The 12,365-nt window shown below is 35.3% G+C and overlaps 2 protein-coding genes across 5 annotated transcripts; one reads left to right on the forward strand and one right to left on the reverse strand.

Moving 5' to 3' along the window:
* The first annotated feature begins 1,209 nt into the window (after positions 1–1,209).
* LOC108994099 (syntaxin-52-like) lies at positions 1,210–5,809 on the forward strand. Of its 4 annotated transcripts, XM_035693954.1 has the most exons (8): positions 1,229–1,343; positions 1,436–1,507; positions 2,509–2,598; positions 2,761–2,983; positions 4,217–4,422; positions 4,605–4,705; positions 4,840–4,884; positions 5,466–5,809. In XM_035693954.1, exons 4-8 carry the CDS (start codon positions 2,766–2,768, stop codon positions 5,595–5,597), a joined length of 702 nt encoding a protein of 233 aa, XP_035549847.1. In that variant the 5' UTR covers positions 1,229–1,343; positions 1,436–1,507; positions 2,509–2,598; positions 2,761–2,765; the 3' UTR covers positions 5,598–5,809. The 4 variants fall into 4 exon arrangements, with proteins under 4 accessions (XP_018824744.2, XP_035549847.1, XP_035549845.1 ...); XM_035693952.1 differs by lacking the exon at positions 2,509–2,598 and having other exon boundaries at positions 1,230–1,348; XM_035693953.1 differs by lacking the exon at positions 2,509–2,598 and having other exon boundaries at positions 1,230–1,343.
* Positions 5,810–6,310: 501 nt separating this feature from the next.
* On the reverse strand, positions 6,311–11,771 carry LOC108994121 (cell division protein FtsZ homolog 1, chloroplastic-like). Its single transcript, XM_018969219.2, has 6 exons — positions 11,464–11,771; positions 10,829–10,928; positions 10,411–10,640; positions 8,283–8,450; positions 7,538–7,771; positions 6,311–6,818 (listed from the first exon to the last, which is right to left on the reverse strand). The coding sequence occupies exons 1-6, from the start codon at positions 11,710–11,712 to the stop codon at positions 6,549–6,551; spliced, it is 1,251 nt and encodes a 416-aa protein (XP_018824764.1). The 5' UTR covers positions 11,713–11,771; the 3' UTR covers positions 6,311–6,548.
* Positions 11,772–12,365: the final 594 nt, after the last annotated feature.

The following is a 12,365-nucleotide window of genomic DNA, read 5'->3' on the forward strand; positions in this document are numbered from 1 at the left end:
TTTTTATGTTTTATTTTAAAGTTTGTAGAAGTTATATTGATTTTTGTGTTTGGATAATAACTAGATGAAAAATTTAAAATAAAAAAATATTTTATGTTTGAGAATGAAATTATAAAAATTTCATATCTTACTTTATGTCCCAAACGTACTATCAAAAAATGTTGCACATTTCTCATTTAACGCATTACATAGGCTTATAGGCATATTCTCAATTACAGACAAAGGATTATTTACTTTAGAGATCAAAGCTACGTGGGTGAAATTTAAATCATGAGGCTCATAAATAATATAGCTTTGCAAACTTCATTGTCCATTGTGCTTTAATGATCTTGAAAAAATCCAACACCAAACCCATTTAAACCAAGAGATTTTAGATGAGACATATGCTCCAAAGCTATCTCCACTTTAACTCGTCTAAACCGTAACCTTTCTTTCAACTGCTTGCAAACAATTCTTCATATCGGCTGTAGATGGATTACTAGAAGAGTTTACAGCTTCAAATTGTTTGATAAAAGCCCTTCCTTTCTCTCTCTCTCTCCCATTAGAATCTGTAATGGTTTTGATCGAATTTATCATTCTTTTTCTAAATTTTATAAAAGGTATGAATGAGACTTATGCATTTAAGACTTTTCTTAATATTACTCTAAAAGTAATAGACAAAAAAATGGATAGTCTTAATTGATGCGTATCGCTTGGAGCTCAAGCACAAGCAATGTTCATCAAAATCTCTAACCTCTCTTATATATTTCATTTCAAATAGTTGTTGAAAATGAGTGGTAGATTAAAATTTATTTATTTTATAAAGATTAAAAACTCATTTGTAACATGTTACATTTCCACGTGGACAATTTTGTAAGTTAAATAATAAGCAATATTAGTCTTAATTTAGATCTTATCAATTTCAATTATACTTTTAAATTTTTTTATAACAATAATTTTAATGAAGATTTTTATAAATATTATTATATATATTTTATCTCATCTTATATAATTATTATAATTTTTCTAAACTCTTATATAAAATATAATAAATAATTTAATTTTTTAAAATTTTAAAATAAAAATAATATTTTATTTAATTTTTAATTTTTATTTTATCGCATCTCATTATATATCACTAAACTAAATAAGATATAGATGTGTAGTTTTTAAAATATTTTGATGCGCAAAATGTTAAAATAAAAAAAAGATATTGGACAAAATTAAACAGAACAGAAAAGAGGGGTTTTGGGGGATAGAAAATTAGAAATCGACATCGCGTGAAAAGAACTATTTCAAGTTTCCAACTTCCTTTTTAAAAAATTGCTTGCCGTAAACGACGACGGAGCCGGACAAACGTTGCGGTTCCGTATATCGCCTCCCATTCAGATTCTTCATCGTTTTGATCACTATTAAAATCAGTTCTCTCTGACTCACAATTCGTTTACTCACACAGGAATTTCTATATCCGCTGATTAACTTTCCATTCGATTCGATTCGATCCCTTCTCTCATTCCGTCACGATCATGTAATTCTCACATGTTTTACTCTTTCACGAGCTGAGTTCTCCTAAACTTGCCGGTTTGTTGTATTATAGGTGTTATTTATTTTTTTGTTTAAACTATTTTAGGGCTTCGATCAAGCCTCGCTCTTTCAATTTTTTGGTTGAGTATTATGCACTTTCTTGTATTTAATTATGGATTGCTCATGAGTCATGATTTAATTTTCTATTTTGTAGTTTCAGATTATCAAAGTAAAACTTAGCTCCTGGGTTTTCTGCTTTTTGAGGGGAATCTGTAATATTATCTCTGTTATCAGACATTGAGATGGGAAACCATCCAAACAGGATGGCGGTATTAAATAATTCACGAATTTTAAGCATCGTTTCCCTTTCCTTAACTTGAATTTCTACTTTTTTTTTTTCTTTCTTTTTTGGTTTACTTACATAAAACGCATGTTATAATTGCATGAATATGAATGTATAAATTTGTACACATAGTGGCTTAGAGTGATGGTGCGGATTCGTTTAGCTCGCCCATGTAATTCGTCTGTTGGCTAATGGGAATTGGATTAAGGCTTGGTTCAGTTGAGACCTCATTTGGCAAACAAGAGGGCTGTCCTTGTATTATGAAACAATATTTTTCTCTTCGTCAAAATTTCTTGCATTTTAACATTATCTAAGCTAGTGGGTGTCTGCTTCCCGGACTATCAAGTGAGTAGCTTAGCTGCTGTTAGTTAGATATTTGATGTTGGCTTGTTTCCGTGTTGCTTAATTTTTTTCATAATAAGCTTACCATCAGTGGTAATGGTGCTATATATTGGAAGGAATATCCTTTTTCTTGAAAAGTTCCTTCCTTCAAGTCTGCTTGCAGAAGGTGGACTTTTGGCGATAAAGACTGCCTTTTAGTTGGTGATGAGTTAAAATCTGTTAAACACTCATTGGATGTATGTGTGGTTGCATGTACTCAGCACTAGCTATAAATTGCTATATAGCTAATGGTGGGTTCTAATCTTTTTGTGTTCTTACAGGTATTGGGCTGACCAGCTTATGGAAGATCCATTAAAAAGTTTATTAATCTAATCCTATGTTTGCTATGCTATTATCCTTCTACGTCTCATGTCCGTGCTTAAACTTTTATTCATTTTCGTCATTTTATTTATAGGTTTTAATGTCTAGAAGGCATTATTGTGTGTATCAGTGCTGAAATTCTTTTACCATGTATTTGTGCAAGTAAATTTTCTTTAAATTGTTTACTGATCAATTCATCTTTTATATTTCAGAGCCGATGGCTTCTTCTGCAGACTCATGGATGAAGGAATATAATGAAGCGTTAAAACTTGCTGATGATATCAATGGCATGATTTCTGACAGGAGTTCATTTCCGGCATCCGGTCCAGATGCTCAGCGCCACGCATCTGCTATGCGGAGGAAGATCACAATATTAGGGACAAGACTTGATAGCTTACAGTCCCTTTTGTTGAAGCTCCCTGGAAAACATCCAGTGTAAGTTTTCTTCTTTAAAACTGCAATAATATTTGAAGAAAAGGGCTGGTTTTCTCTTCGAAATAGATTTCGGACTAGAAATGTTGTCTTAGCATTCTTTCCTTTTTCTTATGCTCATACTATTTGCCCAAAAAAAAAAAACTGGATATTTATTCCAGTTTTCTCCTATAATAATGTGCTATTCTTTTGCATATGTTGCGATGAGGAAGGTGCGTATGTTAATAATTGGGGTGTGTTAGGGATTCATATGAGCCTCTTGCGACGAGAAGTTTGTTACTTTGATGGAAACCTCCTTCTGATCTTGTTCTTATCTCATGTTCTTTTCTCTTGAAAACCTCAAGCTCAGTTTCTCATGTTGATATTCTTCCAAATCCCAGTTATTTTTCTCATCAAGATTCAGGGCGCTACTTTGGAGTTTGGATCATGTATTGGGGCAAAAAAGGTTGTGTATTAGCAGTGAATCTGAATCCAGGTTCATACTTATGAGATAATTTTTCATTTTTATAAGCACATTTTTTGAAGTTTAGAGAATTTAATATAAAAGTCCAAAAAAGGGGGACTGGTCCTAGTACTCGGGCAAGACTTGGACTGGATATAAAAGAAGTCAAGTTTGAGTGAAGAAGGCTAACTGGTTGATATTTTGTGCTGTATCATGGAGGTATCACCTCTTAAATTCTGGGAACTGAATTTTGCTCTGGTGTTGAAAGTCCATGAACTAAACTGTTGGTTGTCATGCTCTACCATGACAGTCAATTGCAGGTTGGATTCATGGATTGTAAACTAGAAAGAAGGGGATGATGAGGAATTGGAAGAGATTGCTTTAAATTTCAGAGTTTCTCTTATATTACTTTTCGTAATGTACTTCTTCTATTGGTCACCTTTAATGTAAAGTATTTCCAATCCATGATGTGTTATTACAACAACTTTTGAGGTTGCTGATTTTACCATATAGAAGCAAGATGGTAATATCTCGTTGGCTACACTGTTCTTTACCGTTGGTGTGAAAAGTATACCTATCTTTGATCAAGGTAGAAATAATTGTACATCATCTTTTTTTTTTCTTTTTTTTCTTTTTTTTATAAGTAAGCGATAGTATTAATAAGAATAGGCATAACCCAAGTACACAAGATGGTATACATGAGGTAACGCCTATCTAGGAAGAAGAAAAGGAAAGAATTGTATATCATTCTAGTTGCTGTTACCTGAAGTTTAGTGATCGTATGGATGATGCAGGTCGGAGAAGGAGATGAATCGTCGCAAGGACATGCTTGCAAATCTGAGATCAAAAGTTAACCAGATGGCTTTGGCATTAAACATGTCAAACTTTGCAAACAGGGACAGCCTGCTTGGCCCAGAAATAAAGCCAGCTGATGTCACAACCAGAGCAGCTGGTTTGGAAAACTCTGGTGTTGTTGGGCTTCAACGACAAATTATGAAAGGCAAGTTGCTAATTATTTTTTAGACAAATACTTATCTTTGTTGTATAATAGTATTGCCTATGTTTCTGCAATATTTGTGTACTTGGGCAACACCTGTTTACTTGTTTCAATAAAATTATATTTTACTTGTAAAAAAAATGTGTCTGCAATATTGATCTTTGTGTGGTATGCTTTTAAAGCAGAGCAAGATGAGGGTCTTGGGAAGTTGGAGGATACTGTCGTAAGTACAAAACATATTGCATTGGCAGTCAATGAAGAACTTGAGCTACACACTAGGCTGATTGTATGTGCTTTCTCCTGCCTTACTGACTTCCTAAGTTGCTAGCCTTTAATTTTTTCACATTTGAGTGCCATTTAAAACTTAGTGATAAATATGTTGCTGTGAGTTTTACAATTTCTTGCTCTTCCATTTTGCAGGATGATTTGGATGAACGTGTGGACATTACGGACAGCAGGTTACGGGTAATACACTCACTACTTCTAACCAGCACCAAATCCATTGACCTTGTAGCTTAGTGGCACCGGCACCCATACTTGGGTGCCATAACCGGGGTTCAACCCCCATATCGTCCAGTTGCCCAAGGGGGGAAAAAGTAGCACCAAAAATCTTGTTGAGCAAGTCATGAGATTGTGAAATATACATAAAATAAAATAAGCCCCATAACTGCTATCTTCATTATTGTAGATGGCACCATACGATAATAGATTTACCACAATCCAGTTCTCTCTCTCCATATATATATATATAGAAAAATTGTATTTATCATTCTCTACACCACACATCAACATGTGATTTATTATTTTTGCCCTTCTATTTAAACATACATTGATGTGTAACTATGTGTGTCTAAATAGAAGGACAAAAATGTAAAATCACATATTAGTATGTGGTGTAGGGATGATAAATAGCATCTCTCATATATATATATAGACACACACACACACACACACACACATATATATATATATATATATATATTTTACCGTTCGATGCGGTGGGATTTTAACTGTTTCGTTTGGGATCTCTTATATTGTCAAAACAGCGGGTGCAGAAGCATTTGGCGATTTTGAATAAGCGCACTAAGGGTGGTTGCTCTTGCATGGGTTTGCTCTTATCAGTTATTGGGATCGTGGTTCTAGTTGCTGTCATATGGTTGTTGATAAAATATTTGTAATTGCAACAATGGCAAACCCCACCATCTGTGTGTGCCTGTATCTTTGTGTGAATGGAGCTTTCTTGTTTCCCATCATGTTATAACAATACATGTGGGTTTCTTGTCTTCTTTGGGTGCTTTGTTTGTGTCACGAAATTTCTGAGGTGTCGAGATACTTTGTAAATTGCGCTTGTTAATCGGCATATTTAAATATCTATATTTTCTTCCTCTTGCTTTGCCGGAGTAATTTTTCTCGTCAATTCAAGTTTTAACTTCTCCATTGCTTTGCTTTCGACATTCAATAATGTGTTGATAAATCAAATGCATCCAACAATATGGTTTCAACAAGTTAGTATTTCAAGAACGAGTAGATCTTATGGGATCTTGCTTATGGATCTTGCTTATGTTCTCCGACCACTTTTAAGTCATAGGATAATGAGATGACTCCAATTTCATTCCCAATGCATAGATGCACAACAGGAACCGGGGGGCATGTAAAACTGCACAGTTCCGACTGTAGTTCGTCGGAAAAATGCGATCTTAAAATATTTTCCGAGTTTTCACAGGTATAACGGTTAAATATTAAATTATCATGCTTCTTTTTGTTGTAGCTATTTTACGTTGACTTATTGGGTGCCTGACAGCCTGTGACCATTATACAGACCAAATGGTTTAATTGTTGGTATGTTTTTTGTAGGATTCTAGATTGGACTTTTTTGTTCAAACAGTTAACAGAAACCAAAAGATTTCAACCGACATTGATTCACTTCCATTGAGGAGTGGTTCTATTACATTACAGTCAATAGTTTTGAACATTTCAATTGAGGACTAACAGAAAATATGAACAAGCACACTCCAAGAACATTACCTACATAAATACGAGTGAACTCCAAAGAAAATGGCATTCTCACACACTCAACTTCTTAATCATTACAGAGCGAAATGGCAAAAGGAGTTCCAAAAAAAAAGAAATCAAAAGAAGAGCTTTCTCGGAGATTGTCTGGATGGAATGGTTGATGGCGAGGTTGAGGACTTGAGGGGGAATGGCATTCCCTTACTTTCTTGGGCCCCCGCAACTTTGTCCGCCAGCTTTGCTGCCCTGGGGTCTGTTAATAGTATCTTCTGAAATGACTGCGAGAAGCCTGTAGCAATTATAGTAACATGAATCTCTCCATTGTAGCGGTCATCCACCACAGCTCCAAATATTATATTAGCAGAAGGATCTGCCAAACTCGTCACAACCTGAAAAACGTCATTACATGTGCATATATTAATACATTAACATGGAAACCAAAGTGGCAAGTTCCAGGATTGAATGCAGCAATTATAATACCCCTCCCCCAACCCCCAAAAAAAACAGAAAAAAAAAAAAGAAAGAAGAAATAAAAAGAGAAGTAGAAAGATTAAGGTGGAACATGCGCTCCACTCCACCTCCAAATATTTACAATCCTAGACCCTTCTGGAGAAACTGCAGTCTGCTGCCACATCCTAATGAATCGAAGCTAACCACCGACAGTAACTTGCAACCTCAGGACAATATAGAATGAATCAAACAAAAGACAATTGAAGCAGCATTCAGTTTGCCTACTCTGAACTTGTCAAATATGCAAACGTTATCGGTTGTTAGAGAACAAAAACTCTCTCAATTACCTCAACAGGTAGCAACAAGAGAATAACCCAGCTTTTGTAATATTATAGTACACAAAATATCAAACATACTGATAGGAATTGCTTTTACGGGACAAAATGGACATTCATTTCTATCCCCCCCACCCAAAAAAAAAAAAAACCAAAAAATGCAAAAGGCCCAAATCAACTTGCAGATTCTGGGGATTTCAAGCATGGTTCTAAATCAGAACATTCACTTGAAATAAATTCAACATTATTCAACCAATTTAAAATGCAAAATGAATGCTAAAGTATGCCTTCTTTCATGAGAATACAGCAAAAGAAACCAATACCTGAGACACCCTATTCACTTCCTGCAGGGTTATGTCCTTCCCTCCGGTAATATTGTACACTACCCCTGTAGCTGACTGAATTGAGGATCCAATCAGGGGAGCTAAAGTAGCTTGTTCAGCGGCTTCTTCTGCACGATTTTTGCTGGAGGAAACCCCCACTCCAAGCATTGCAGTTCCCGAGTCTTTCATGACTGCTTTTACATCTGCAAAATCAACATTTACCAGTCCAGGTATCTGCAAACGAACATTTCAATCTTCAAATTATCTAGCATAAGCAAAATGACCATGTCCAGGAAGGGGTGAAGAAACAGCTATAGTCATTCTATGATTATATGGACTATTGTTTGATAATTATAATTTTTATAGGTAATCAAGAAGTTTTATTCATAAGAGTAGGCAAAGCCCAAGTACTCAGGGAGTATACATGAGAAGTATCTAACTAGAGTTTAGAACCGAAAGTACAAAATCATGGACATTTAGCCCATTACAAACAATAGCCCCCGCCCATAAGAACAATGATTTACAAAAGAAAACTTTAAGCACCTCCATTGTTCTCTCGCGATCTTCGAAGCTTCTATCATTTCTCTTGTATAATAATTATAAATGGTCCTGTGTAAATCTCTATTACTATATGACTAATGGCATAATCATGTTATGTCTCACGAGTAGTCACGGACTAACTTAAACTTCTTAATTTAACCGGGTTAGATATTAAAATGTGAAAATACAGTTCAAAAGCACCCACCATGATTATGTCCGAAATTCCTTGCACTCCTTGACGTAGAACATCATCAGCAAGGAGGAAAGCATCCTGGAGGGGCGTCTGCTCATCAGCAATATCCAGGAGACGGTCGTTGGGAATGACTATTAGAGTGTCAACATTCTTTTGCAACTTCTCAATAGCCTCCAATGCCTGAAGAGAAGTAGATAGGATATATTGGAACTTCAAAAGGCTATAGGAATTGGATTGTAGTATAGATACTTTTTTTGATAAATAATAAGAGATTTTATTCCCAAGAATAGGCATAAGCCCAAGTACACAGGACGTATACAAAGGAGATACCTACTACTTTCTAAAAACAAAAGGAAAACTATAACAAATTCTGGAAATTATCATCCATTACAAAAGTGTTAGCCCACAAACTCAAAGTACTAAAGAAAAAATCTTTAAGGTCTCCCAATGAACATTCTTCGTCTTCGAAGCATTTCCCATTCCTTTCAAGCCATAGACACCACATGAGACAAGAAGGAATCATCTTCCAAATATCAACAGCATTCTTGCTACCCTTCAATCCCTCCACCCTACCAATAAATCCACCACTTCCTTGGGCATTACCCAAAGTAGACCAATCCAATTCAAAACCTCATTCCACAAGAACTTGGCCACTTCACAATGAAGAAAGAGACTATTAACAGATTCCCCATCCTTTTTGCACATGACACACCAATCAGCAATGTACATACCTCTCCTTCTAAGATTTTCAGTTGTCGACACTTTGCCCAGGGATACCACGCAACAGTAAAAAGCAACCTTGGAAAGAGCTTTCAATTTCCATATGTTTCTCCAGGGGAATTCACAGCTCTTGTGACTGGTCAAAATGCTGTAAAAAAAGGAAACTGAGAACTTAGAATTTCCTGCAGGAACCCACAGCATGATGTCCTCCCTACCTAGCATCAACTTTGAGCTGTAAAGTCTTTCCAGAAAATCCTTAACATCATCCACTTCCCAGTCATTAACATCCCTAAAAAAGTTAACATTCCACTGAATATTAGTGTCACTGCAAAAGAAAGAATATCCCACAGCTACATTTTGATCCCTTGCAATTCTAAAAAGAGAGGGAAAATCCAACTTAAGTGTAGAATCCCCACACCACAAGGCATGCCAGAAAAGTATCCTCTTCCCATCCCCCACCTTTAATCTAATATGATTAGAAAATTCCCCCCATCCTTTTCTAATGAACTTCCACAAACTCACCCCATATGCACCTCTAGTATCTTTTGAGCACCAACCTCCCCACAAACTACCATATTTTACATCAATAACATTTTTCCATAAGGCATTTCTTTCCAAGTGGTATCTCCAAAGCCATTTGCCAAGTAATGCTCTATTAAACAATCTCAAGTTTTTTATCCCCAACCCACCACAATCATAGATACTGCAGCAATATTATAAACTATCAGGTTAATTCTGTGTGCCTAGTCTCTATACTACCATTACGGTACATATTGTTTTTTATAAGAACCATTACAGTACATCTTACAGCTAAGCAAAGCACCTCATCTATAATAATCAATATCCATAAGCAGCACACTAGGGTTATTTCTAAAGAACATTCCCACAATCCCAAACCTAATCAAAGCGGATGGAAGAAGCCATCAATTACTGAAGCACTTTCAATATTTGTTTTGCATATATTGTTGGATTAATAAATACTTGTTTTACTTATAAAAAAAATATATTTGTTTTGCATATAGAAGGCTAGCTTTCAGCAATGCTTCAGGATTACAATTTGCAAGTGACAAAATTACAGCTTAAAGAGTAGGATTCTTTTTTTGTTCTCTCTCAATTAAATAGTGGAGTTCTGATCATCCAAAGCAAAAGATAAAAGCACAGAGTCACAAATATATTTCTAGCTTCAGAACAGGTTCTGGGAGAATAAATGCAAGGGAAATTCTCCTAGAGCAAAAGGCCTGTACATATGTTTAAACAGAAAGAAAAAATAGGGCATCTGTTTGTATGTAATTCAATAAATGTGGATGATGCATCAATTAAAGCACTTCAAAACATTTAACTTGGAAATTTTGGATTTCGTATACAATTGAACAACAAATAAGATTTTCATGACTTCCAATATAAACCAAAGTGAACCTGCCTGCAAGGATCTCTTACGTCCTTCAAAACCGAAAGGGTAGGTAACCACACCAACAGTCAAATAACCTGCCTCTTTGGATATTTGGGCAACAACTGGAGCAGCACCAGACCCAGTTCCTCCACCCATACCAGCAGTTATAAACACAAGATCTGACCCCTTAAGAGCACTTGCAATGGCTTCTTTTGATTCCTCCGCAGCTTGTTCCCCCAGAAGTGGATTCCCTCCAGTACCTGCATCTCGAACAAATAATCCAATCAATAGACACGACACTACAACCATAACGTAGATAAGAGTGGAATGGCAATTATATACAAAGAGCAAACAAGAGTGTGACCACCAGACCGCTGGCCTTGGTTGTGATTATTGCCTAAAAGCTTCAATAGAGTGAACTAAGCAGATCAAAATGAGAATGCCAGACCTAGTCCACGTGTCAAAAGCTCTCCTATTTGAAGTGGGTTCTCGGCGGCAGACTTTAATAGTGCTTGTGAATCCGTGTTTATAGCATAGAAATCAACACCCTGAAATATCAAAATAGTAAAACATCAAGATCAACAATCTCTCTCTTCTATTTATTACCCCATAAAAAAAATTAAGTAATTCTATGCATCAGCCTACACTCTCTACACACCATGCATTCAATTTTTTTTTTTTTTTTTTAACTCAATACACTAAGTGTGTTGAGTGTGTGATAAATAGTAGGATAGTAGGCTGATGCTAATATTTTTTCAAAAAAATTACAACGCAACACGAGACAAACACAATACAACAAGAAACCACCATCTAGACAATTAGAAGAGAACATTCATACCGACTGTAGGCATCTTTAACAGAGACATTAGGTGAACGGCTTATAAATGAAATAAAACCAAACCGAGATGACCACACACAAATAATGACAAGAAGAAAATGATATTACTGAAGTGAAACCGCAGTGAGTATAGAAGGATAAATAAACTCTCAAACACATACACCACCAAAATGTGGGACACAGATAGAGCGACAAGGAATTTCGGAATTTGAGTCTAGACCCAAAAAACGTAAACGAAAACCCACGTTTAAACCGCTGCCAATCATGCGATTAACGGCATTGTTGCCACCCCCGCCGACCCCGACCACCTTAATCCTAGCCGATTCCACAGGGGCAAAGGAGCAGTTGACAACCCCAAAATGGTGTCGTTTCCGGAAAGTAGTACTTCTTTGAGGAATGCATTCTCCCAAGGTTAGTCTCTTGCGGCTAAATGGGGAGGGGATGTAAGAGGTTGAGATCAGCTTGTTTGGGTTTCCGAGCTGAAGCGTTGCCATTTCCACAGGAAGTGAGAGAGACAGAATGAAATGGGTTTTAGGGTTTAAGAATTAAAAATGAAAATAGAAAGTAAAGGGCTTTTTTTTTTTTTTTTTAATTTTAAATTTAATTTAATTTATTTTTTTAAAGAAAAAGATATTTTGGGAGAGACATCACAAAGATTGAATGGCCCCTGTGGATTGGACCCCGGATACAATGTCGTTTTACTAGCTCCATGTAGCTGCTTGCTTCAGTAGTTTTCGCTACATAACCGGTCCGTTTTGAATTTAAATAAAATTTAGGATCGAATCGGTATGTATTAATTTTATATTTTTTAAAATTGATTATACATCTGTTACACTCCTAAATTGGTACCTTCGATTTTGCCGATTTTGGTCTCGTTCGGTCCGATTTTTCGATTTTAATAATATTAGTATTATGGCATAAAATGTAATTAATATATTAATATATATTAGTATATTAATTAATTAAAGTGAAATGTAATTAATATATTAATGTATATTAATATTACTAATATATTATGTATTTATCAAAATGAATATGTTGAGAATTTATTAGGCGATAAAATGTTATTAATATATATATATTTTATGTTTAAAAAATATGATCAAATAATTTTTCATGTTTAAAATTAAAATTTTATGTTACAAAT

This window comes from Juglans regia, chromosome 9, assembly GCF_001411555.2.
Source record: "Juglans regia cultivar Chandler chromosome 9, Walnut 2.0, whole genome shotgun sequence".
NCBI lineage: Eukaryota > Viridiplantae > Streptophyta > Magnoliopsida > Fagales > Juglandaceae > Juglans > Juglans regia.